The sequence below is a fragment of the Dendropsophus ebraccatus genome, chromosome 13, assembly GCF_027789765.1.
Source record: "Dendropsophus ebraccatus isolate aDenEbr1 chromosome 13, aDenEbr1.pat, whole genome shotgun sequence".
NCBI classification, from domain to species: Eukaryota; Metazoa; Chordata; class Amphibia; order Anura; family Hylidae; genus Dendropsophus; species Dendropsophus ebraccatus.
This window is the reverse complement of record NC_091466.1, coordinates 22,079,598-22,105,888: the sequence shown is the minus strand read 5'-3', so window position 1 is coordinate 22,105,888 and position 26,291 is coordinate 22,079,598. Positions and strand designations below refer to the sequence as shown.

Here is a 26,291-nt window from a genome sequence, read left to right as displayed (position 1 = left end):
ATGATGACATTGGGAGTTCACTCGACGTACAATTTCAAAGGGGGGGGGGGGGGGTTGTAGGAAACTTTCACGACTGTGCCAAAGACATTCTGGCAATTAAAATATGGTGCACAGGGGTTGCAGGACCACAGTGAAAAGTATTGAGAAGAAACATTCAGTACAGCAGGAGCTGGTTCAGGTAGAAAATTTCAGTCCAGAAATTGTGTAGATATGGTCATAACCGCCACATATGTAGCTGTGAGGCTGTTTCGCGACACCTTTTCTAGCAGACTGAGAGATAGTTAGGCAGTATATGGTATATGTTTTAGTAACTTTACTAACATGGGGGGCTGAGTGTCTATTAGGAGCCCGGTACTTTTATGGACATTGTATCCTATTAAATCCTATGATATCTTATTAAAGGTCCTTTTGTAATGAAAGAGTGGTACTAGCACCTTTAATATTATTTTGTCTTCTTTACCCATTTTCCTTTGCTAGTGTTTACAATTTCTCTATTTATGTCTCATCCGGGTACATATGTATTATGTACTATATGTATTTTAACCCTTTGAGGACCAGGCCCAAAATGACCCAGTGGACCGCGCAAATTTTGATCTTAGTGTTTTCGTTTTCCCCTCCTCCCCTTCTAAGAGCTCTAGCACTGTCAGTTTTCTATCTACAAGCCATGTAAGTGCTTGTTTTTTACAGGAATAGTTGTACTGTGTAATGGCGTCATTCATTTTACCATAACATGTATGATGGAATTCCAAATATATTATTTATGAAGATATAAATAGGTGAAATCGTAAATAAGAATGCAATATGGTAACGTTTGGGGGGTTCCTGTGTCTACGTAATGCACTATATGGTAACAGCGACATGACACTATTATTCTATAGGTCAGCCGGAACACAACCATATGCAGGTTACACAGATTCTCTAATGTTATATATGTATTTTTTTATGAAATCCTTTTTTTTGGCAATTAAATATTAATAAAATGGGCCTATTGTGACGCTTATAACGGTTTTATTTTTTCACCTACGGGGCTGTATGGGGCGTCATTTCTTCCGCCATGATCTCTAGTTTTTATTAATACCATATTTGTGAAGATCGGACGTTTTGATCACTTTTTATTGATTTTTTTTAATATATAATGTAACATAAAATCAGTAATCTGCGCACTTTTTCCCCTCTTTTCGTGTACGCCGCTAACCGATCACAATGACGCTTGTTATATTTTAATAGATCGGACAATTACGCACGCTACGGTATATTATATGTTTATCTATTTATTTATTTTTATATGTTTTATTTATATAATGGGAAAGGGGGGTGATTTAGACTTTTATTGGGGGAGGGGCTTTGGGGTAGTGTAATAGTGATTTGAACTTTTTTCTTTTACACTTTTGAAGTCCCTTTGGGGGACTTCTACATTCACTACTTTGATTTTTACACTGATCATTGCTATGCCATAGGCATAGCATTGATTAGTGTTATCGGCGATCTGCTCATTGAGCCTGCCTGTGCAGGCTCAGTGTAGCAGATCGCCGATCGGACCGCACGGAGGCAGGTGAGCGACCTCCGGCAGTCCGTTTCAACGATCGGGACCCCCGCAGTCACACTGCGGGGGTCCCGATCGGTAAGTGACAGGGGACTCCCCCTGTCACTTACACTTAAACGCCGCGATCGCGGCGCGACCGCGGCGTTTAAGGGGTTAATGACACGCGGCAGCGCGATCGCTGCAGCGTGTCATTACCGGTGAGGTCCCGGCTGCTGTTTGCAGCCGGCCCCCACCTGCTATGAAGCGCGCTCCGCTCCGGAGCACGCTTCATAGCGGGAGAAACACCCAGGACGTAAGGTTACGTCATGGGTCGTCTGGGGACAGACTTCCATGACGTAACCCTACGTCCAGGGTCGTCTAAGGGTTAATGCATCATTTTTAATACAGAATTTTATCAATATATGTTTTGTAGGCCAGTCTTAAATTAGGCCCCATCCCCCAAGTACCCCATTGGATTTACTAATAGACTTTTAATTTGGCAGCAACTGCGCAAAAATGCACACCTGCTCCAGACCAGGTGTTAATTATTGCCTGGTTTCTGCTTGTTTCCAGGCATAAACCTTGATAAATGAGGTGTGATCAAGCCTTGCGGCTCTACCCCTGTCTGCCCATCAGTTGAGTAGGAGATTATGGCAAGTATAGACCATAGAGAAGGCCACAATCTTCACCTTCTCCATGGCATACACCATCTTTATATGTGTTCCTTGGTGTTCAGTAAACTTTTTTTTGTAGGCTGCATGTGAATTAAAGTTGAGGTGGTGGTAAGGCTGAAGTATACATGGGAGAATAACAAAGAATAACTTGAGTTACATAACTCTATGTAGATCAGTTATATGCCTTGTAGGTTAATATAAGCCTTATAGGTTAATATAGGTTAATATTAATTATGTTTTCCAGACAGCCTTAGGGCTGCATCCAACTTCTTCAGCCACTGGTAATCAAATGCTGAGGGTTTGAGTTCAGTTGAAATTGAGCATAATCAAGGTTTTCTCATCACTAGACGGGAGTAAAAACTTGATTGGACCAATAAGTTATCTTCCAATTATATAGTTTATGTTCACATTATGTAAAATTCTTTGTCACTGGATATTGTTGTTTATTTTTCTCTTTATTTTTAGTAGCGGCATACTGACATATACTGTGATGGGGTCCTTGAGAATTATCCGTAAAGAAGACCTGTCACCCCCCGTGCCGGAGTGACAGGCTCCCGACCCCCTGTTACAGCCCCCTATACTCACGTGATCCGGCCGGGTCCCACTTCCTGAGCCGGTTGGGTCATGGAGATATCAGCGCCCCAAGCCCGGCATGAAAAGCTGGGTACCGAAATTAATGCAGACATTAGATGAGTTTGGTGGATATTCAGGATTTGCCGTAAACAAGTCTAAATCATCATTGATGTTATTCAATCAACAGGATTGGTTTGATTTCGGACAACTAAGAATGCCTGATCCAGGAGAAGCAATAAGATATTTGGGAATTGAGATCTTTGTGATTATAGATCAGTATGTTGGCCTTAACGTGGTATCGCTCCTTTCTAAACTAAAAAGAAAAAAAAAAGATATGTGCCTGGAATAGGCTTCCGATAGGAGCTGCAGCTCGTATGAGCATCATTAAAATGGTCATCTTGCCGCAAATACTTTATTTGCTGGCAAATAGTGCAGTATGGATAACAAAGACCATTTTTCGACACATAATTACTTTATGCAGCGGGCTCATATGGAAAAATAAAAATATTAGAATTAGATATAATATACTTACTCAGGAGAAAAACAAGGGGGAATGGGTAGGATGCATAGTTTTGAACTATATTTTCTGGCTGCCCAAATTATGTATATAAAGTAGTTACATGGAAATCATTCGATTTTACAGGAAAGACGGTTTCATTTGGATTTGCCCACACTTTTGGAGGCTGATATGTTAGGAGGTAAAAATAATCCTATAGAGTATATGATAAGGTATTGTGTAATGTTGAAACAAAATTAGGGATTAGGGGCACAAATCAGTTTACACCACTATGGGGAAACTCACGCTTAAAAGAATTAAATAAAATTCACGACCCAATATATTGGATCAGAAGGAGAATACATACGATTGAGCACTTGATAGATGAAGAGGGTAGAATTAAAACTTTTGAGGTGTTACAAAGAGAATTTGGGGTGTGACATTGTTAGGGCCACGTCGGCGTCCCGTGCTCCGGACCGCCGCCGCACCCTCTCTCCTGCATCTGCAGCAGCCGGTGTCCATAGGCAGGGACCTGGCGCTGCTGTTGCTTCGGCCCCGGGGGGCGCCTCACCTCACCGCGCTCCTCTCTGTCGCTGTGCCGGCCGGCGCGCGCGTCCCCGCCTCCTAGGGCGCGCGCGCGCCAGCTGTCTCAGGTTTAAAGGGGCAGTGCGCTCCTAATTGGCCTGTATGTCAATCACTCCCCTATAAGTTCCAGCCATGCCCCCTTCCAGGTGTTGGAGCCTCTACATGCTTCCCATAGCGTTTGGCCCAGCTCCCTGTTGTTTCTGATTCCTGTCCGCTACCTGGTCCCTAGTCCTTGTTCCTGGTTCCTGCTCCTCTGTTACACTATTGATCCTGTGTTCCGCCTGTCACCCGCGGTTATGCCTACAGGCCTCTGCCAGCACCTTCTCCTGCCTACTGCTCCTGCCACGCCTCGCCTGCCCTCACTAGCAACCAAGCCAGGGGTAGCGACCTGGGGGTCGCCTGCCGCAGCAAGTCCATCCCGCCTTGCGGCGGGCTCTGGTGAAAACCAGCGGCCCCTTAGACTCCGCTCCCTGGTGAGGTCAGTGCCATCGCTAGTGACGGTCCAGTGGATCCACTACTCCAGGCGTTACAGTAGACTCCAACCATGCATCCCGGCGAGGTGCCTGATATTCGTGAAGTAGCCCGAGTGGTCGCCCTACAGGCTCAACAGATCCAGCAACAGTCACAGCTGATCCAACAACTGACTGCAGCCGTACAACAGCATACCACAGCGCAGCAGTCATCACATCCTGCAGCCTCTTCAAAACTACGACTGGCTCTCCCAAGTAAATATGGAGGTGACCCCAATTTGTGCAGAGGATTCCTGACCCAATGCACTATGCATATTGAACTTCTAAGCAGTCAGTTTGCCACCGAGCACTCTAAAGTGGCTTTCATCATCAGCCTATTGGAAGGTAGAGCTCTGGCCTGGGCCACACCACTGTGGGACCGTGATGACCCTGTTGCTGCTAATCTCTGAATCTTCCTGGCTCTGTCTTTGAGGAACCTGCCCGTGCGTCTTCGGCTGAGACTGCTCTCCTCAATCTATCTCAAGGAACATCCTCCGTTGGTGATAACGCCATCCAGTTCCGCACCCTGGCCACAGAACTAGACTGGAATGAGGCCGCCCTAATTGCCACCTTTAAAAAGGGCCTGTCCAGTCGAGTGAAAGATGTGCTCGCTGCCCGAGACCTTCCTTGAACAAACTCATTCTATTGGCTACCAGAGTCTACACCAGGTTTTCCGAGAGAGAGGAGGAGGTCCGGCAAGAACGGCGTCTGAGTCTGCCCCGTCGCCATCCCCGGCTGGCACCGGTGTTGCAGAATCCCGTTGCTCCTATGCCCCAGTCATCTACAGAAGTTCCTATGCAGGTGGAACGAGCTCGCCTGACGACTGATGAGAGGGCCCGTCGACTAGAGCTGAATCTCTGCCTCTATTGCGGTGGCGCTGATCACTATCGGCAGAGATGTCCCCAACATCCTCAGCGTCCGGGAAACGCTCGCACCTAGGTCCGGTGGGAGAGGCCTCCCTAGGTGTGAATGCCACCTCTCCAAGGTTGACTATGCCAGTCTCCATCCAGACACCCTCAGGGCAAGTTCTTCAGACTACTGCCCTCATCGACTCTGGCGCTGCTGGCAGTTTCATTTCTGCTTCGTTGGTCCAAAGATGGCGGCTACCCATGATCCAGCTAGCCCAACCCCGGTCCATCTCTTCGGTCACGGGCGAGATTTTTACCGAAGCTGTGCACTGCCAGACTGCACCCCTAGTCCTCCAGGTGGGCGTCTTACATCAGGAGAGGATCTCCTTCTACGTCTTGCGCCATTCCTCTTCCAACATCCTGCTGGGTCTTCCTTGGCTGCAATTACATACCCCTAAGCTGGACTGGAGAACTGGGGAGGTTTTCAGCTGGGGTCAGGACTGTCCAAATGGGTGTCTGAGGTCTCCTCAACCCATGTGCTCTACGAGGTCACCTGCTTACGCCAAGCCTCTATCCGGACTACCGGAGGAATACCAAGACTTTGTTGATGTCTTCTCGGCCAAGGAGGCGGACTCTCTACCACCTCATCGGCCCTATGATTGCCCTATAGACCTTCTTCCAGTTACTTCTCCTCCACGTGGTCGAGTATACCCTCTCTCTGTGCCCGAGACTGAAGCCATGTCCTCCTACATCCGGGAGAACTTACAGAAGGGCTTCATCCGTAAATCCACGTCTCCCGCTGGCGCTGGATTTTTCTTTGTGCAGAAGAAGGACGGTTCCCTCCGCCCATGTATAGACTACCGGGGCTTAAATAAGGTGACTGTCAAGAACCGTTATCCTCTTCCGCTAATCCACGAACTATTCGACCGTCTCCGTGGAGCTAGGATCTTCTCCAAGCTGGATCTCAGGGGAGCGTATAACTTGATCCGTATTCGTGAAGGAGACGAATGGAAGACCGCTTTCAACACCAGAGATGGGCACTAAGAATATCTGGTCATGCCATTCGGCCTATGCAACGCCCCAGCGGTCTTCCAGGAATTCGTGAATGATATATTCCGCGATCTCCTCTATGTCTGCGTCATTGTCTATCTTGACGACATCCTGGTCTTCTCCCACGACCAGCAGACCCACGTGTCCCATGTACGGTAGGTTCTACGAAGACTACGGGCCAACCATTTGTATGCCAAGCTGGAGAAGTGCGTTTTCCATCAGTGCAGCCTGACGTTTCTTGGATACATTGTCTCCGACCAGGGCCTACAGATGGATCCAGCCAAGCTGTCAGCTGTTCTCCAGTGGCCACGTCCTGTGGGACTTAGAGCTATCCAACGTTTCCTTGGATTTTCCAACTACTATCGGCAGTTCATCCCTCACTTCTCTACCCTGGTCGCACCCATAGTGGCTCTCACCAAGAAGAAGGCGGATCCCAGACGTTGGCCTCCAGAGGCCGAACAAGCCTTCAATAGCCTAAAGTCTGCCTTTGCCTCTGCTCCTGCTCTAGTCCGTCTGGATGTCTCCAAGCCGTTTTCTCTTGAAGTCGATGCATCTTCTGTGGGTGCAGGACCCATCCTCTCGCAAAGGGACACATCAGGCAAGACCAGAACCTGCGGGTTCTTTTCTAAGACTTTCTCCCCTGCCGAGAGGAACTATACGATTGGAGACCGTGAACTCCTGGCTATTAAGTTGGCACTGGAGGAGTGGCGTCATCTCCTAGAGGGGGCTAGACATCCCGTTAAAATCTACACGGACCACAAGAACCTCCTCTACCTCCAATCGGCTCAACGCCTCAATCCCCGGCAGGCCAGGTGGTCCCTCTTCTTCTCTCGGTTCAACTTTACCATTCATTTCCGTCTAGCCGAGAAGAATATAAAGGCCGATGCATTATCCCGAGCATCTGATGTCATGGGGCAAGAGGAATCCCCTCTTCACATAATACCTTCCGATCGCCTAGTACCAGTTGCCACTTCTACTCTGCAGAGACTGCCTCCCGGTAAGACTTATGTGCGCCCCGCACTCCGAAAACGCATCTTGAAGTGGGGTCATTCCTTTTTGGTGGCCGGGCATCCAGGAGCTCAAAAGACCGGGCAATTGATCTCCCGTCACTACTGGTGGCCCAATCTCCTTCAGGATGTCAAGGACTTTGTGGCTTCCTGCGCAGTCTGTGCCAGGAATAAGTCACCCCGTCAAAGACCTGCCGGCTTACTTTTGCCTACTCCCGGACCGTCCCTGGCACCACATAGGGATGGATTTCATCACGGACCTACCTCCATCCGCGGGCAATACAGTCATTTGGGTGGTGACTGACCGCTTCTCTAAAATGGCTCACTTTGTGGCCCTTCCTGGACTACCCTCTGCTCCTCGTCTGGCTCAGTTGTTCTTCCGACACATCTTCCGCCTGCATGGACTTCCTCTTCACATTGTGTCCGACCGAGGCTCTCAATTTGTCTCCAAGTTTTGGCCTGCCCTCTGCTCGCAGCTCCAAGTGAAACTGGACTTCTCATCTGCCTATCATCCCCAGACCAACGGGCAAGTGGAGAGAGTCAATCAGATCCTGAGTAACTACCTACGTCATTTTGTTTCCAGCCGCCAAGACAACTGGTACGATCTACTTCCATGGGCAGAGTTTTCTTATAACCATCTGGACTCGAGTTCCACAGGCAAGTCTCCTTTCTATATGGTCTACGGGCATCACCCTCGTCCTCCTCTAGCTCTCTCTCCATCATCTGAGGTTCCTGCCGTGGAGGAATTGATCTCTGACCTTCAGTCGATCTGGGAACAGACTCGACAGTCCCTACTCAAAGCCTCTGAACGCATGAAGGACCAGGCTGATAAGAAGAGAAGACCTGCCACAAATTTTCTCCCAGGTGACAAAGTCTGGCTCTCGGCCAAGTATGTCTTGGTCTCAAGATTCCCAGCTACAAGTTGGGTCCTCGATTTCTTGGCCCTTTCTCAGTGCTAAAACCCAGTCATCTACAAACTCTGTCTACCCCCTACTATGCGAATCCCGAACTCCTTCCATGTCTCCCTCTTGAAGCCAGTGGTCCTCAACCGATTTTCCAGTAAAGCTTCGTCCTCCACTCCACAAGCCGTCTCTGACGACGTATACATTGTTGAAGACATCCTAGCGATGAAAACTGTCAGAGGAAGACGTTTCTTCCTAGTGGACTGTAAAGGTTTTGGTCCTGAGGAGAGATCCTGGGAACCCGAATCTAATATCCTGGATCGGGATCTCATCAAGGAATTCTTGCAGACCAGAAAGAGGGGGAGGCCAAAGAGGGGGGGTACTGTTAGGGCCACGGCGGCGTCCCGTGCTCCGGACCGCCGCCGCACCCTCTCTCCTGCATCTGCAGCAGCCGGTGTCCATAGGCAGGGACCCGGCGCTGCTGTTGCTTCGGCCCCGAGGGGCACCTCACCTCATCGCACTCTTGTCCGTCGCTGTGCCGGCCGGCGCGTGCGTCCCCGCCACCTTGGGCGCGCGCGCGCCGGCTGTCTTAGATTTAAAGGGGCAGTGCACTCCTAATTGGCCTGTATGTCAATCACTCCCCTATAAGTTCCAGCCATGCCCCCTTCCAGGTGTTGGAGCCTCTACATGCTTCCCATAGCGTTTGGCCCAGCTCCCTGTTGTTCCTGATTCCGGTCCGCTACCTGGTCCCTAGTCCTTGTTCCTGGTTCCTGCTCCTCTGTTACACTATTGCTCCTGTGTTCCGCCTGTCACCCGCGGTTACGCCTACAGGCCTCTGCCAGCACCTTCTCCTGCCTACTGCTCCTGCCACGCCTCGCCTGCCCTCACTAGCAACCAAGCCAGGGGTAGCGACCTGGGGGTCGCCTGCCGCAGCAAGTCCATCCCGCCTTGCGGCGGGCTCTGGTGAGAACCAGCAGCCCCTTAGATTCTGCTCCCTGGTGAGGTCAGTGCCATCGCTAGTGACGGTCCAGTGGATCCACTACTCCAGGCGTTACAGAAATAGAGAATATTTCAGATTTATGCAAGTTAAACACCCGTATGGGTTATCACAGAATAAAAAAAATTATAGGAGAGAAAAACACTTAGTTTTTCAGCCACTTATGACTAATGCTAAGTGATTTGAAGAGAAAATCTATAAGAATATATTTGCAAAGTGTAATAAACACAAGGGGAATGAATGATATAAAGAAAAATGGAAAGAGGATTTAGGGATGGATGATAAAGAATGGAAGATAGTGTTTGAGGCGGCAAGAAACTGTAGTCCTCGTCTAAATCATATTTTGTCTCAGTTGTTCATACTCTATAGGACATATTATACCCCCTGAGACTCTTTAAGATGAAAGGGAGGAGCTGAGAGAGTTGTACCAGATGCCAAAGAGAGAGAAGATCTGATACACATAATATGGAGATGCCCAAAGCTTTTTAGATATTGACAAGGTATAGCGGTAGAATTGGATAAAATTGTAAATATTAAGCTTCATCTACATCCACTTAGTTGTATATTTGGGGATTTTACATACTTGAATTGTCCATCTTATATGAAGATAATGATTGTTAAAACTCTGTTTTTGGCAAGAAATTGTATTTTAAAAACACTGGAGTCAGTCAAGCCCTCCAGAGATAAATTAATGGAAAAGAGCAGTAAAAAGATTGAAAGTGATGGAATATTTGCAGGTTAAAAAAAAAAAATAGTATCATGAATTTTAAGAAGTTGTGGTCGATGAGGACTATGGGACAATGTTAAGGGAACTTTCGGCATTTGATTAGCAGTGGCTGCTGAACTTGGATAAAGCCCTAAGGCTATGTGGAAATCATGGATATAGTCATTGGCTGTATTCATGTTTTCCAGACAATCTTAGAGCTTTATCCAAGTTCAGCAGCCCCAGCTAATCAAATACCGAACGTTCGGGTTCGGATCAACTCGAACCCGAACCCGGTTCGCTCAAAGATAAATAAATAATCTTTGGAACAGGTGCAGCAGCATAAACAATATAGTAAATGAAAAAAGTAGAGATTTCTATTGCAACAAGATACGATGTGTAAACTTATCAACATATTTAGCATGTAACCGTATAGCACAGATATATGAACCAACCATTGTCCAACCATGGACAACGCTTCATAAAAAATGTTCACAATGACAATATAGAAATGTATTGTGTAACATACCTTTACAATAAATAGAGGGAGGACTTGGTTTGGTGCATTTTACCCCAGGAACTCTTATACAGTCATATAGTCTGGACTCATTTCCAGTACAATGAATTTGCTCTGTCCATATTGGTCCAGGTGTTCTTGTATAGTTGAGTGATGATGGCACTGCTTCTCCACATTGAAGTTCCTTACAAAGTACATTGGCCGCTCTTAGCTCTGGATCAATCTCACAAACAGATCCCCAGGTATCACCATGGAGCGCTACTAAATGTCCTGAGCATGCGTTAAGCCCATCTGCTAGACTGTAGGCTACGTTACCTGATGATAAATCATAATTTGCTGAACACATTACTATACAGACTCTGTACACATTAAACACGATTCATATGAATCTCTAGAAAGAAACCTCTTCATTTTGAATTTTTGAAGTTCTGTTGGTGACCAAATCAAACTTCTTACTTAATTTGTACAAATCCAGTCCAAAATGGTGGCCACACATTTAACATTACGCAACAGCAAAAGCACGGGTGCAAGGACGATTGGCAGATGCAATGTCACACTTCCTCCTTCAGGTCATGTTCACACAGCGTAAATTAAGTATTAATCACGGCCGATTTGCAACAACGGCCGTGATTAATACTTAACTTGCATTCCATCCGGAATCGCTAGAGGATGCACGCTCCATTGTGTGCAGCGGTGAATTGGGATGCAGGCGCTCAATGATGCGCCCACATCCCAATTGATCAGAGATGAAGATCATCCGGCCGGGATGAGCTTGTCATGGACCGTCCGGGTCACAGAACGGCTGGAGTATTACAAAGTGTGAACATGGCCTCACTATATATACAGAAGCATAATGGCAGCCCGCCAGTCAGCTCCTGTACAGCAAACTGAACACATACCTACATTAGGTAGAGAGGGAGGTAGAGGGAGGTAGTGAGAAGGTTTATTAGGTATCAGATAGAGGATAGTTGTATGCCAGTACATGTAGTCCACACATTCCTTTGTGGTTTTAAGCTTGTTAATAACCTTTCAGGTTACATCTTTTGCTCCTTAGTAAAACCGTATCTGGCAGCATAATAACCTTCATTGTACATCAGTGATTCACCACTGTTAAGTGAATTTCAGCCAGTGAATCTTCTGGCACGTTACTTAACATAGAAACTAGAAGATTGTTGGCAGAAAATGACCATTTGGTCCATCTAGTCTATGCTTTTAGTATTTTCCTGTCTTATCATCTTTGAATAAATACTCTATATATTTATCCCAGGCAGGTTTACATTCTGTTATTGAAGATTTACCAACCACATCTGCTGGAAATTTGTTCCAAGCATCTACTATTCTTTCAGTAAAGTAATATTTTCTCACGTTCCTTCCTATATTTCCCCCAACTAACCTCTTACTGTGTCCTCTTGTTCTTGAATCCAGTTCTTGGAAAACTTCACTCCTGAACTTTATTTAGTCCTTTAACATAGTTAAAGAGAATCTGTCAGCTCCTGGGCCCTACCTGAGGCACTGACAGTGTGCTGTAGCTGACAGTCCCATAGTGAGCATGGTGCCTTTTGGTAATTCTCTGTGCAGTGGATGATGTACAATCTCAAGTATCCTACTGCACTGATTAGGCAAAGAGGAGTTGTTTGTGGCACACTCTGACACACCTCACCACTCCTTACTCCTCCCTCTTCTTCATGAATAATCAATACCGCCCAGCCTCCTGCTCACTCAGCAGTCAGCCAGTGTCTCTGATTGCAGATCAGACCTCTGTAAGCAGTTTATGTCTGAAAGAAACATTCAGATATAGTTGAATGTCTGACCCCAAACTTGGAGCTGTGGTCTACAGGTAACTGACCTGTCTAGATATCTGCCAACAGATTGGTCTCTGGTTCAAATCCCCTAATGGACATGAAATAGAGGTCTTTGTTTTTTTTCCTTCATTATTGTATCATTGTTAAGGCTCTGTTGAAACACAGTATTTTTTTCAGTATTTTGCAACCATAACCAGTAGTGGATTGAAAACATAGAAAGGCTATGTTCATACACTGTTGAAATTGCGTGGATGGCAGCCATTTAATGGCAAATAATGTCAAATAAAACAACGACTGATATTTGCCATTAAAAGACGTCCATCCGCTCAATTTCAACAGTGTTTATATAGCCTTTCTATGTTTTCATTCTACTCCTGGTTTTGGTTGCAAAATACTGACCAAAATACTATGTGAACAAAACCTTACTGAGCAAAAATACTATGTGAACAAAACCTTAAAAATGATACGATAATGAGAAAGAAAAAAAAAAAGAAAAAGACCTCTACTTCTTTTCCATCAGGGCATTTGAACCAGAAAATGAACTGCTGGCAGGTCTCTAGACAGTTCTTTTAGATATAAACTGCCTAAAAGAGGTCTGATCTGCAATCAGAGACACTGGCTGACAGCTGATTGAGCAGGAGGCCGGGCAGCATTGATTATTCATGAAGAAGAGGGGGAGTAAGGAGTGGAGAGGTGTGCCAGAGTGTGGCACAAACAACTCCTCTTTGACTCTTCAGTACAGTAGGAGACGTGAGATTGGGCATAATCCACTGCATGAAAAATTACCAAAAGTCACCATTTTCACTAAGGGACCGCCAGCTACAGCACACTGTCAGCACCTTAGGTAGTGCCTGGGAGCTGACAGATTCCCTTTAACCTGTTAAGGACCCATGCCGTACCCGTACATCATGGAGTCTGCTGGTGCTTTGAAGTGAGCTCAGGAGCTGAGCTCACTTCAAAGCACGTGGGGACCTGCTGCTATATGCTCACTATATGCCCCCCTTCATTAACCCCTACAGTGCCGCGGCACTGACATCAGTGGCAGGAGGCTCGTGCACCTCCTCTCTCCGTGCTGAAGAATTGACATGCCCATTCTTCCGCGCTGAGAGAGGAGGCTTGCAATCCTCCATAGACTCCCAGTATGACACGAAGGCTGAAATTATGTGGCGGAATTCCGCCAGTTTTACTCTGTGTCCCATATGTTTAATAAATAACCAGCAGACTAACCAGCAGTATGAGAGGCTGGGTTCACACTACGCAAGACACTGGCCGTTCTGTGTCACAGAACAGCCAGTGTCAGTGAAGTTTATCCTGGCCAGTACTGCAGTACCGGACAGATAAACTTCAATTCTATTGAATTGGAATGTGGGCGTACCTGTGTGCTTCTGCATGCCAATTTACCATTGAACACGAGCCGCACTCCCTATTGTGTGACTTGTCAGGCTTGTGCGGCTGCTATTCAATAAATAGCAACCGCACAAAACTAACATGTTCTTGGGATCTCGGCCGGAGTGTATACTATGTGTATACACTCCGGCTGGGATTCCCTCTGACTGTAGTACAAAGTAAGTTTTGTATTAATTATGGCCGTTGTTTCAAATGTTGTGTGAACATAGCCTAAAGGTTAATTTCTATCATCTTCTCTATGTAAACCATCGGATGGGACTGATATCTGATATACATGGTATTTGGATGAAGCGGCTGCACATCTGAAATCAGGTGTTTTCTTCCCGCTGGTTGGAGGTGCAGGTATTGAGCATAGTGGAAGGTATAATGCTTGATCTAGTCTGGTGGGATGTGTGGGGCAATTAAACATCTTTTACCTGAGCAGGACACTGCCAACAGATTTTCTGAAGGAAATAAAGTCTTGTATGCTACATATGTACATTGTGACAAGGACGACTCTTCTCCTGTACAGAATATTCCCAGAAACCTCCTGGCAACGTATACAAATGTGTCTCCTCTGGTCAAACGATGTTGTGCGTTTGAAGTGACACATCCCAGCTGTCTACACAGCACAGTAACAGTGTTTTGGGGGTTGTCTGTGGTTGCTACTCCTCTCCATTCGTCTTCATATTTTACTTCCACAAACCCTTCACATGCAGTGGCTCCAAACGAAAGTCTCACTGGAACTGTACAGACAGATAGAAACAATTACGGAAATACAGGAATATTAGATTAAGAACAGTAATAACATTAAGGAGCAATATATATTAGAGCTCACAGAAGAGCTCACAGTTTTTCATAATTGTAACTTGGTTTAAGAGCATTGCTTTGGTTAAAGAGCTCCCTGTACTGGGTGGGAGGGAAAGTCAGGGAGGGGCAAAGTCTACATAGCAGGGGTCTACAGCACTGTATTCTGACCCAGTAAGTCTCACTCACCTTTCAAATCATAACAGATCCACTTGGGCTGGGGTTTGCATGAGGGGACAAAACTGTGGAGGTAATCTCTTCATAGCTGTAACCCCTCTTTACCCCAGAAAGAGAGTGCTGCTATACTGTGCCCCGATATGCCCTGCTCATTTCTCATTGCAGTCTGTCAGCCCTTGTGTTTCCCATCTTCTCCATTCCTGCTATGTGACTACACTTACACTCAGCTATATACACTGCTAGGCTGGGTTCACATTAAGTATATTTCAGTCAGTATTGTGGTCCTCATATTGCAACCAAAATCAGGAGTGGATTGAAAACACAGAAAGGATCTGTTCACATAATGTTGTAATTGAGTGGATGGCCGTCATTTAACCCCTTAAGGACAGGGCCCATTTTCGTTTTTGCGTTTTCGGTTTTTCCTCCTTGTGTTTAAAAGGCCATAGCACTTGCATTTTGCCACCTAGAAACCCATATAAGCCCTTATTTTTTGCGTCACTAATTGTACTTTGCAATGACAGGCTGAATTGTTGCATTAAGTACACTACGAAACCAGAAAAAAGTGTGGTGAAATTGAAAAAAAAAAAACGCATTTCTTTTATTTGGGGGAACTGTGTTTTTACACCATTCGCCCTGGGGTAAAACTGACTTGTTAGGCATGTTCCTTAAGTCGTTACGATTAAAACGATATATAACATGTATAACTTATATTGTATCTGATGGCCTATAAAAATTCAAACCATTGTTAACAAATATACGTTCCTTAAAATCGCTCTATTCCCAGGCTTATAACGCTTTTATCCTTTGGTCTATGGGGCGGTGTCAGATGTCATTTTTTGCGCCATGATGAGTTCTGTCTATCGGTACCTAAATTGCGCAAATACGACTTTTTGATCGCTTTTTATTACATTTTTTCTGGATTTGATGCGACCAAAAATGCGCAATTTTGCACTTTGGGATTTTTTTGCGCTGACGCCGTTTACCGTGCGAGATCAGGAATGTGATTAATTAATAGTACGGGCGATTACGCACGCGGCGATAGCAAATATGTTTATTTATTTATTTATTTACTCTTATTTAAAACCTGGGAAAAGGGGGGTGATTCAGACTTTTATTAGGGGAGGGGGATTTTTACTATAAACAACACTTTTTTTTTTTTTTTACACTTATACTAGAAGCCCCCCTGGGGGACTTCTAGTATATACACTTTGATCTCTCATTGAGAAGTAAACGAGTGCCTATCTCATTGATCTCTGCAGCATATCTATGCTGCAGAGATCAATGAGATAGGCACTCGTTTACTTCCGGCTGCTGCAGCCGGAAGTAAACGAGTGCCGAGCCGGGGACGGCGCCATCTTGGACGAGTCCCTGGCCGGCATCAGTAATGGAGATCGCTCCTCCGGGACAAAGTCCCGGAGGAGCGATCTCCCCCACTAGACACCAGGGAAAGGTTGCCTCCGGTAATCGTAGGCAGCTGTCAACTTTGACAGCTGCCTCCGATTAGCTAATTAGCGGGCACGGTGATCAGACCGTTCCCGCTAATAGCGGCGGTCCCGGGCTACACGCGGCACCTGGGAAGTGCTAATGAGGACATATGATGTACCGGTACGTCATATGTCCTTAAGAGGTTAATGGCAAATATTTTCTGTTATTTTAAAACAACGGCTGTTGTATTGAAATAATGGCCGTTATTTACTGTTAGATGGCGGCCATCCACTCAATTTCATCAGTGTGTGAACAGATCCTTTCTGTGTTTTTAATCCACTCCTGGTTTTGGTTGCAATATGAGGACCACAATACTGACTAAAATATACTTAGTGTGAACCCAGCCCTATAATGTGCCTGCACTGACTGCCATTCACACTGCTGTATAGAAAGGTTTCACTGCACAGCTCTGTGATTCTCATTTCCTGATTGGTCCAGGCTGAACACACACCCCTTCCCCATTGCTGTCATGTGACTACACAGACCTCTGAAATTAGCCCTGCTTCTCTATTCTAGCCTGTAGTACTACGCTACTGCATTATAGGGATCTACAATTCTATCCTGTATCTACAAAATGCTGTTTTTTCATTCGTATGCCCTTACTATACATTATACTCCATATGCTGACTGCTATACTGTACAGTAACTTATCATATCACAAATCCAGCTTTCTAAATGTTTGTTTCATTTGTCATGTTTGTACTCTTTTCTATGTATATTCTATATTACACCAGGCTATATTTGGTAGAAATATTAAGTTAAAGTGTAACTGTCGTTTAAGTTTAAATGCACATATACAGCTATTTCCCTTAATTTAGTAGATCAGGGAGTCTTCAAATTCTGTCAAAAACCGTGACCGTCACAAATCAGTTGTAATTCCTATGGAGTTTCCAGCAGGGGGCGCACTATATATATATATATATATATATATATATATATATATATATATATATATATATACATATATATATATATTGTGGACATGTCACTGGAGATGTGTTCGAGGGGGTGTACATCTCACCTAGGCTGATGCGTAGTGTGAGGTGGTAAGTCCAGGAGGGATCTGTTGCTCAGCAGTGCTATGCTGCTGAGTTATTATTTATTTTTACCGGGCCTGGATTTACTGGAATGGTGGATAGGTTGGTAGTGGGATCTGCCATTCCCTCCCCCTCGATCCAGTATGGGTTTTGGGATCAGGTGAGCTCTGATCCCAATCAGCCTGAGAAGGCAAAAGGTGAGCTCAGTGTGCAGGGGAGTCTCTCAGACAGGAGTGAACAGCCTGTATAGTGTGTTCGCTGGGAGCTGGGGCTTATGCACACCCTGCAATATTACCTGCCAAGTGAAGTGACAGAGAGGTAACCTGTTGTATTAGTAAGCGCCCAGACGGGCAGGACTTTTTGTTTTGTTTATTCTCACTGCACGGTGTTGCTGTATTTACGTTGCTGGACCGTTTATGCTACAAATAAACACCAAAGCTGTTTTTAAGTCCAAGTTTGCTGCCTGAACTGTGTCCTAACACACCATCCCCCGGGAAGATCCCTACAATTGGTGCTGCGGAGCGGGCAAAACGGTTGCTAGGGGCAACGGTGTGCATCAACTTGGCTACAGCTTATGTCCTGGGTGAAGGCTGCGGCTTCACTCCAAAAACAGTCAAGCAACATGGAGGAGATGATGAAGCAGTTAATGCAAGTGAGTCTGCAACAGCAGCAGGCTAATATGCAGCAACAACAGGCTCTGACAGACGCTAACCTACGCCATGAGCAAGCATTGGCCGCACAACAACAGGCTCAGGCAGCCGCTAAACAGGATCAGGCAGCCGCTAATCTGCGCCACGAACAAGCGATGGCTCAACAACAGAGACTTATTGAGCACCTGATAGCAAAGCAGGAGGCGTCTGCAGGTGCTAATCCCCAGCTGGTGGCAGCAGCCGCGCCAGAGACTTTGTCTGTGAGAAGAGCCGTGCAGCGTGCGCTGCAAAAGATGACTGCTGATGACGATGTTGAGGCCTATTTAACTGTCTTTGAGCGTGTGGCTGAGCGAGAAAAGCTACCCTCCACTGAGTGGGCAGAAGTGATTGCGCCTTATTTAACAGGCGAACCTCAAAAGGCCTATTATGACCTCAGTGAGCAAGAGGTCAAGGACTATCCTCGGCTAAAAGCAGAGATACTCGCCCGACTAGGAGTTACTGCTGCTGTCCGTGCCCGGAGGGTCCGCAACTGGAGCTACAGTCTGGACAAGTCAGCGAGGTCCCAGATGTACGACCTGATTCATTTGGCAAGAAAGTGGTTGGAGCCAGACACCTCTACTCCTGCACAGATCCTAGAGAGGGTCGTGATGGATCGCTACCTCCGCGCACTTCCTGCTGATCTGCAACGCTTGGTGGGACAAGGCGACCCTAGGAGTGCCGACGAACTCGTCAGCCTTGTGGAGAGGTTCCAGGCGACCGAGGACTACCTCCGTGATGTTCCTGCAGCACCGTCACCTCCCCGGAGTGCCAGACCTGTGCCTTCAGCTGGTAAGAGACTTCCATCTATTGGGGGAGTGTGGAGGGGTGCTGATAGAGGGAAGAGCGCTCAGGAGGTGTCTCAGGGGCAAAAGACTGGTGGTGGTCCCCGGTGGCTAAGTGGCCCTAAAAAGGACTCCCTGCCAAGGAGACCAGGCCCTATCCAGTGCTGGAGATGCCATGAGACGGGACATATGTCTGCCCATTGCCCTCTTACCACTGAGCCCATGGAGTGTGACGCTAGCCGGCGTCAGTCGCTATTTGCGGAGCCGTCTTTTGTTGCAGTCACTGGACTAGAGACTGAACCACAAGTCTGCAACATTACTGTAAATGACTTTCCTGTTAAGGCGTTGCTGGACTCAGGAAGCCTTGTCACCCTGGTGCATGCCAGCCTGGTGGCTGGGGACTTTGTGCCAAAAAGACATATGAGTGTGGTGTGCATACATGGCGATACAAAGGTTTACCCTATAGTGCTGGCTAATGTCGGGACTGAACTAGGCGCTGTACAATATGAAGTGGGTGTGGTTAAAAACCTTATGCATAATGTGATATTGGGGCGTGATTTTCCTTTGTTCTGGGCTCTATGGGGAAAACAACAATCCCCTGAAAGGAGTGAGGAGACCCCTAAGTCTATTGCATTACCCACGGTAAATGATAAAAATGTACAGGATGAAAGTGATGCTTTTCCTTTGCAGGTCCTGGCTGGTGAGGAAGAGGCTCCTCCCACTGCGCAGAATGTTCCAGACTTAGAGGTGTCTAGGGATAATTTTGGTACTGCACAATTACAGGACCCCACTCTCAAAAATGCTAGAGAGCAGGTCACTGTTATGAATGGGGTACCTCAGGAGCCAGAAGCTGAGAAAAAATTTCCACATTTTTCTATGACTAATGATCTCTACTATAGAGTCACTAGGATTAATGATGAGGTGGTGGAACAGCTTCTGGTGCCTAAGTCGTACCGGCGTCAGGTACTCGACATGGCCCATAATCATGTCCTTGGGGGCCACTTGGGGACAGATAAAACACAGGAGAGAGTCCTCCAGAGGTTTTATTGGCCTGCGATTTATGCTGACATAAAAAAATACTGTGAGTCGTGCCCCACATGTCAGCTTAGCGCTCCAGTATCGCATTTTCGCAGTCCTTTGGTCCCACTCCCCATCATAGAGGTACCTTTTGACCGGATCGCAATGGACTTGGTGGGCCCCATTGTAAAGTCGGCTAGGGGACACCAGTACATTCTAGTTGTGTTGGACTACGCGACCCGCTATCCTGAGGCTGTACCCCTAAGAAACACTGCCTCTAAAACAATTGCACGGGAATTGTTTTATATGTTTTCCAGGGTGGGGATCCCCAAGGAAATCTTGACCGACCAAGGTACCCCATTTGTGTCAAAGGTAATGAAAGAGCTATGCAAACTGTTTAAAATCTCACACCTACGAACCTCTGTATATCACCCACAGACAGACGGGTTAGTGGAGAGGTTTAATAAAACCCTGAAACATATGTTAAAGAAAGTAGTGGAAAAAGATGGTCGGGATTGGGATCACTTACTACCTTACCTGATGTTTTCTATTAGGGAAGTACCCCAAGCGTCCACAGGGTTCTCTCCCTTCGAATTAGTCTATGGTCGTCACCCTAGGGGTTTGTTGGATATAGCGAAAGAGACATGGGAAAGTGAGTCCACCCCATACAAGAGTGTTATAGAGCATGTAGCACAAATGCAGGACCGTATAGCCACTGTAATGCCCCTAGTAAGGGAACACCTCCAGAGGGCGCAAGAGGGCCAAAGCAGAATTTACAATCGTTCTGCAAGAATCAGGACATTTAGCTCAGGTGACCGGGTACTCATACTTGTTCCCACGGTAGAAAGCAAATTCTTAGCAAAGTGGCAGGGTCCCTATGAAATTGTAGAGAAGATCAGTGAGGTCAACTACAAGGTACACCAACCAGGTAGAAGGAAGCCTTTTCAAGTTTATCACATAAACTTGATCAAGCCCTGGAAAGACAGGGAATCCTTGGTGGCGACAAATCCTGTTGGTCATCTGTCACCACCAATCCCTCCGGTCAGGATTGGTGACACCCTATCAGTGTCCCAGAAGCAGGAAGCTAAGGAGTTCCTGCAGAAAAATAAAGACAAGTTTTCTGACCTACCAGGGCGTACGCATCTCATTAGTCATCATATTGAAACTGAGCCTAGAAGCAGAGTAAACCTTAAGCCCTATAGGATACCAGAAGCACGGAGGGAGGCGGTATCATCCGAGGTAAAACGTATGCTTGACCTAGGAGTCATTGAGGTGTCTCAGAGCGAGTGGTCCAGCCCGATTGTGTTAATCCCAAAGCCCAATGGAACTTGGAGGTTCTGTAATGATTTTAGAAAGTTAAATGAGATCTCCAAGTTCGATGCCTACCCCATGCCCAGGGTAGATGAGTTGATAGAAAGGATGGGTAATGCCAGGTACATAACTACCCTCGATCTCACTAAGGGCTACTGGCAGATCCCACTCACTCCTAAGGCTAGAGAGAAGACTGCATTCTCCACCCCTGATGGGCTCTTCCAATACGTAGTGATGCCATTCGGGTTACATGGAGCCCCTGCCACTTTTCAGAGGTTGATGGACTTGATTCTGCGACCACATCGTGATTACTCCGCTGCCTACCTCGATGATGTGGTCATTTTTAGCCCGGATTGGGAAAGTCACCTCTGTAAGGTCCAGGCGGTGTTAGATGCCATAAGTGATGCGGGGTTAACCATCAATGCAGAGAAGTGTGCACTAGCCTTAGAGGAGGCCAAATACTTGGGCTACATTATTGGGAGGGGGTTAGTGAAACCACAACTAAATAAAATTGAGGCAATACAGAATTGGCCTCAACCCCTCACAAAGAAACAGGTCAGAGCTTTCCTGGGTATTACGGGCTATTACCGAAGGTTTGTGCCGAATTTTGCTTCAGTTGCAGCCCCACTAACTGACCTGACAAAGGGTGCGAAGTCCGCAATGGTGACATGGACTCCAGAGGCCGAGAAGGCTTTTCAAAGCCTTAAGTCTGCCCTGTGCCAACAACCTGTGCTAGTTACCCCTGACTTTAGGCGAGAGTTTCTAGTACAGACAGATGCCTCTAACACAGGGTTAGGTGCCGTCCTCTCACAGGTCGTGAATGGCGAGGAGCACCCGGTGATGTACTTAAGTAGGAAGCTATCCCCGGCCGAGAAAAACTATGCCATAGTTGAGCGAGAGTGTCTGGCAGTGAAGTGGGCCCTCGAATCCCTGAAGTACTACTTGCTAGGCAGGAGATTCAAGTTAGTGACAGACCATGCCCCCCTAACATGGATGAAGCTTAACAAAGAAAAAAACGCAAGGGTGACTAGATGGTTTCTGTCCCTACAAAACTTCAATTTCACTGTAGAACACCGGCCAGGGAAATTACAGGCGAATGCTGACGCCCTATCAAGGGTACACTGCCTGTGGGGACAAAACGCTCAGCCCTCCGGTCTGAAGAAGAGGGGGGGGATATGTGGACATGTCACTGGAGATGTGTTCGAGGGGGTGTACATCTCACCTAGGCTGATGCGTAGTGTGAGGTGGTAAGTCCAGGAGGGATCTGTTGCTCAGCAGTGCTATGCTGCTGAGTTATTATTTATTTTTACCGGGCCTGGATTTACTGGAATGGTGGATAGGTTGGTAGTGGGATCTGCCATTCCCTCCCCCTCGATCCAGTGTGGGTTTTGGGATCAGGTGAGCTCTGATCCCAATCAGCCTGAGAAGGCAAAAGGTGAGCTCAGTGTGCAGGGGAGTCTCTCAGACAGGAGTGAACAGCCTGTATAGTGTGTTCGCTGGGAGCTGGGGCTTATGCACACCCTGCAATATTACCTGCCAAGTGAAGTGACAGAGAGGTAACCTGTTGTATTAGTAAGCGCCCAGACGGGCAGGACTTTTTGTTTTGTTTATTCTCACTGCACGGTGTTGCTGTATTTACGTTGCTGGACCGTTTATGCTACAAATAAACACCAAAGCTGTTTTTAAGTCCAAGTTTGCTGCCTGAACTGTGTCCTAACACACCATCCCCCGGGAAGATCCCTACAATATATATATATATATATATATATATATATATATATATATATATATATATATAATATAGACAAGTCTTTCAAATTTATGAGCAGCACTACTCCGGTTTAGAATCCAGGGTGCCCGAAGGTAGTCTTGACCAGGACTTTTCACAATATTCCAAAGGATCACCCACAGCACTCCAATTTGTGGTTAAAGAAAAAGTGTTTTATATGTGCAATTGTAAATTTAGTCTTTTTTTAGACAGAAACTCAAAATTTCTCTGTAAGTCCAGTGCAGCTGGTTTGTCCAAGTAGGTGGTGTCTTCCTCTATTTCTCCCAGTATTTTAACCGTATCCTCTGCAGTGAGAATGGGTGCATATGCTGCTTCCAAAATATTATCCAGATTTATTTCAGATGTCGATTCCATAGTAGAACAAAAATCAAAAAACAGATAGTGTGCCTGCTCACCGGTCTGTATATGCAAGTCTTTCAAATTTATCAGCAGCACTACTCCGGTTTAGAAACCACAAATTGGAGTGCTGTGGGCGATCCTTTGGAATATTGTGAAAAGTCCTGGTCAAGACTACCTGCGGGCACCCTGGATTCTAAACCGGAGTAGTGCTGCTGATGAATTTGAAAGACTTGCATATACAGATCGGTGAGCAGGCACACTATCTGTTTTTTGATTTTTGTTCTACTATGGAATCGACATCTGAAATAAATCTGGATAATATGTCGGAAGCAGCATATGCACCCATTCTCACTGCAGAGGATGCGGTTAAAATACTGGGAGAAATAGAGGAAGACACCACCTACTTGGACAAACCAGCTGCACTGGACTTACAGAGAAATTTTGAGTTTCTGTCTAAAAAAAGACTAAATTTACTATTGCAAATATAAAACATTTTTTCTTTAACCACAAATTGGAGTGCTGTGGGCGATCCTTTGGTGTGTGTGTGTGTGTATATATATATATATATATATATATATCTCAAAGAGTTCCATTGACTTCTATATATAGTGTGCCCCCTGCTGGACACTCTATGGATTCATAGATTTCTATGTAAAAACATAATGTAATGTAAAGTATGCTTTTGATTGAATACATTTATGGAATACTTTGGGGAGCAAGTGTCCTTGCTCCCCAAAGTATTCCACACATGTATTTAATCAATACATTTGGAGGGCATTGAGCAGGGAGGGAGAGAGGTGCCCATGCATCTAACTACCTCCCCCCTCCCTCTCTGCTGGACACATGTACACTGTACTACTCCTCCCATCATCTGCTCATAGTATGAGCAGATGATGGGGGAGTAGTACCAGGGCAATCACTAAACAGATCGCCCCCCTTCGCTGCCATCCATTGAATCCATAGAGTGTCCAGCAGGGGCCACACTATACATAGAAGCCAATGGTACTCATAGACTTCTATATATATTTCACCCCCGGATGTACGCTCTATAGGAATTACAACCGATTCGTGACATCATGGTTTTTGAGAGAATTCTAACACTCCATGATCTACTAAAGGAAAAAAACAGTATATGTGCATTTCCCATAATTAATGTACATTAGGAATTTGTCTAACTTTCCATAAGTAATAACATATTAAAAAATACTCTTGGCCGAACTTCTCCTTTAATGCTATTTTACGGGTCACTAGCATCATAAATTACCACCGGTCATCACAGGTCATTGGAAAGAGAGAAAATATGGTGATAAAAATCTGACAGCAGCAAGGGAGGTAAGTATATAGATTTTTTTTTTTTTTTTAGTTAAAGATTCACCAGCGCAAACCTTTTATATATATATATATATACACCAATTCATAAAAAATACATAAAACCACAAGGAAAAAATATTCAAGTACTAAATCATCTAACTTGCGTTATGGATATATATATATATATATATATATATATATATATATATATAATATATATATATATAATATATATATATATCTCCATAACGCCGTGGTCCCGGGTGCTAATATGGTCTGATCGCCGTGCCTGCTAATTAGCCTTTTAAATGCAGCTGTCAAAGTTGACAGCTGCATTTAAAACGTTGTTTTTTCCTTCCCTGGTCCGTGGTCCGTGGTCGCGGAGGATCGATCCCCACATCTTTTACTGGCCGGGGTCTGCGCAGTAATAGTGGTTATCCCGGCTCAGCATTCTATTGCTATCTCATTGATATTTCATTGATCAATGCAGAATATATACTGCCTAGATCTTAATGAGAGATAAGAGCAGTCATGCTAGAAGTCCCCTAGGGGGACTTCTAGTATGTGTGTAAAAAAGAAAAAAAAAATGTTTATTTTTTTATTAATAAAAAAAATCGCCTCTCCTAATAAAAGTTTAAATCACCCCCCTTTCCCCATTTTATAAATAAAAATAAATAAATAAACATGTTTGGTATCGCCGGGTGCGTAATCGCCCAATCTATAAATTTATTTCATTGCTGATCTCTTGCGGTACATGGCAAAAGCGCAAGAATATTCCAAAGTGCAAAATTGTGCATTTTTGGTCGCATCAAATCCAGAAAAATTGTAATAAAAAGCGATAAAAAAAAAATCACATATGCGCAATCAAGGTACCGATTGAAAGAACACATCATGGAGCAAAAAATGACACCTCACACAGCTCCAAAACCTCCCCAAATTAAAACACAAAAACCTCCCCAAAATTAAAAAAATGTGTTTTTTTTTTTGTTTTTTTTCAATTTCATCACCCATTTAATTTTTTTCTGGTTTTGCAGCACACTTTATGCAAAAATTACGCCTGTCATTGCAAAGTACAATTAGTGGTGCAAATAAGGGCTCATGTGGGTCTGTAGGTGAAAAAACGCAGGCTCTTTGGCCTTTTAACCTCTTAAGGACATATGACGTACCAGTACGTCATATGTCCTCAAGAGCACTTAAAAGCGGGACCGCGCGGCGACCCCGCTTTGAAGCGTCGTGATCCCGCGTGTAGCCCGGGACCGCCGCTATTAGCGGGTACTGTCTGATCGCCGTGCCCGCTAATTAGCTAATCGGAGGCAGTTTTCAAAGTTTGACAGCTGCCTCCGATTACCAGAGGCAACCGTTCCCTGGTGTCTAGTGGGGGAGATCACTCCTCCAGGACATTGTCCCGGAGGAGCGATATCTGTTACTGCTGCCGGCCGGGGACCACTCCAAGATGGCGCTGTCCCCGGCTCGGCACTCGTTTGTTTCCGGCTGCAGCAGCCGAAAGCAAACGAGTGCCGATCTCATTGATCTTTGCAGTATAGATATACATTCTCAATGAGAGATCAAAGTGTATATACTAGAAGTCCCCCAGGGGGGCTTCTAGTATATGTGTAAAAAAAAAAAAGTGTTGTTAATAGTAAAAAGCCCCCTCCCCTAATAAAAGTCTGAATCACCCCCCTTTTCCCAAGTTATAAATAAAAGTAAACAAACAAATAAATAACATTTTTGCTATCGCCGCGTGTGTAATCGCCCGAACTATTAATTAATTGCGTTAGCGCAAAAAAATCCCAAAGTGAGCACATCATGGCGCAAAAACTAACACCTGACAGCCCCATAGACCAAAGGATAAAAGCGCTATAAGCCTGGGAATGGAGCGATTTTAAGGGACATATATTTGTTAACAATGGTTTGAATTTTTTACAGGCCATCAGATACAAGAAAAGTTATACATGTTATATATCGTTGTAATCATA

General features: G+C 45.6%; 1 protein-coding gene across 1 annotated transcript in view; it reads right to left on the bottom strand.

The window, feature by feature from the left end:
- The window catches only part of LOC138770482 (scavenger receptor cysteine-rich type 1 protein M130-like), a 62,439-nt gene that overhangs the window by 33,650 nt on the left and 2,498 nt on the right, over positions 1 to 26,291 (bottom strand). The window contains exons 2-3 of the mRNA XM_069949588.1: positions 14,009 to 14,317; positions 10,396 to 10,698 (exon numbers count right to left, since the gene is read on the bottom strand). Of these exons, the coding sequence (XP_069805689.1) occupies positions 10,396 to 10,698; positions 14,009 to 14,317 (612 nt within the window). The remainder of the gene's footprint in view (positions 1 to 10,395; positions 10,699 to 14,008; positions 14,318 to 26,291) is intronic.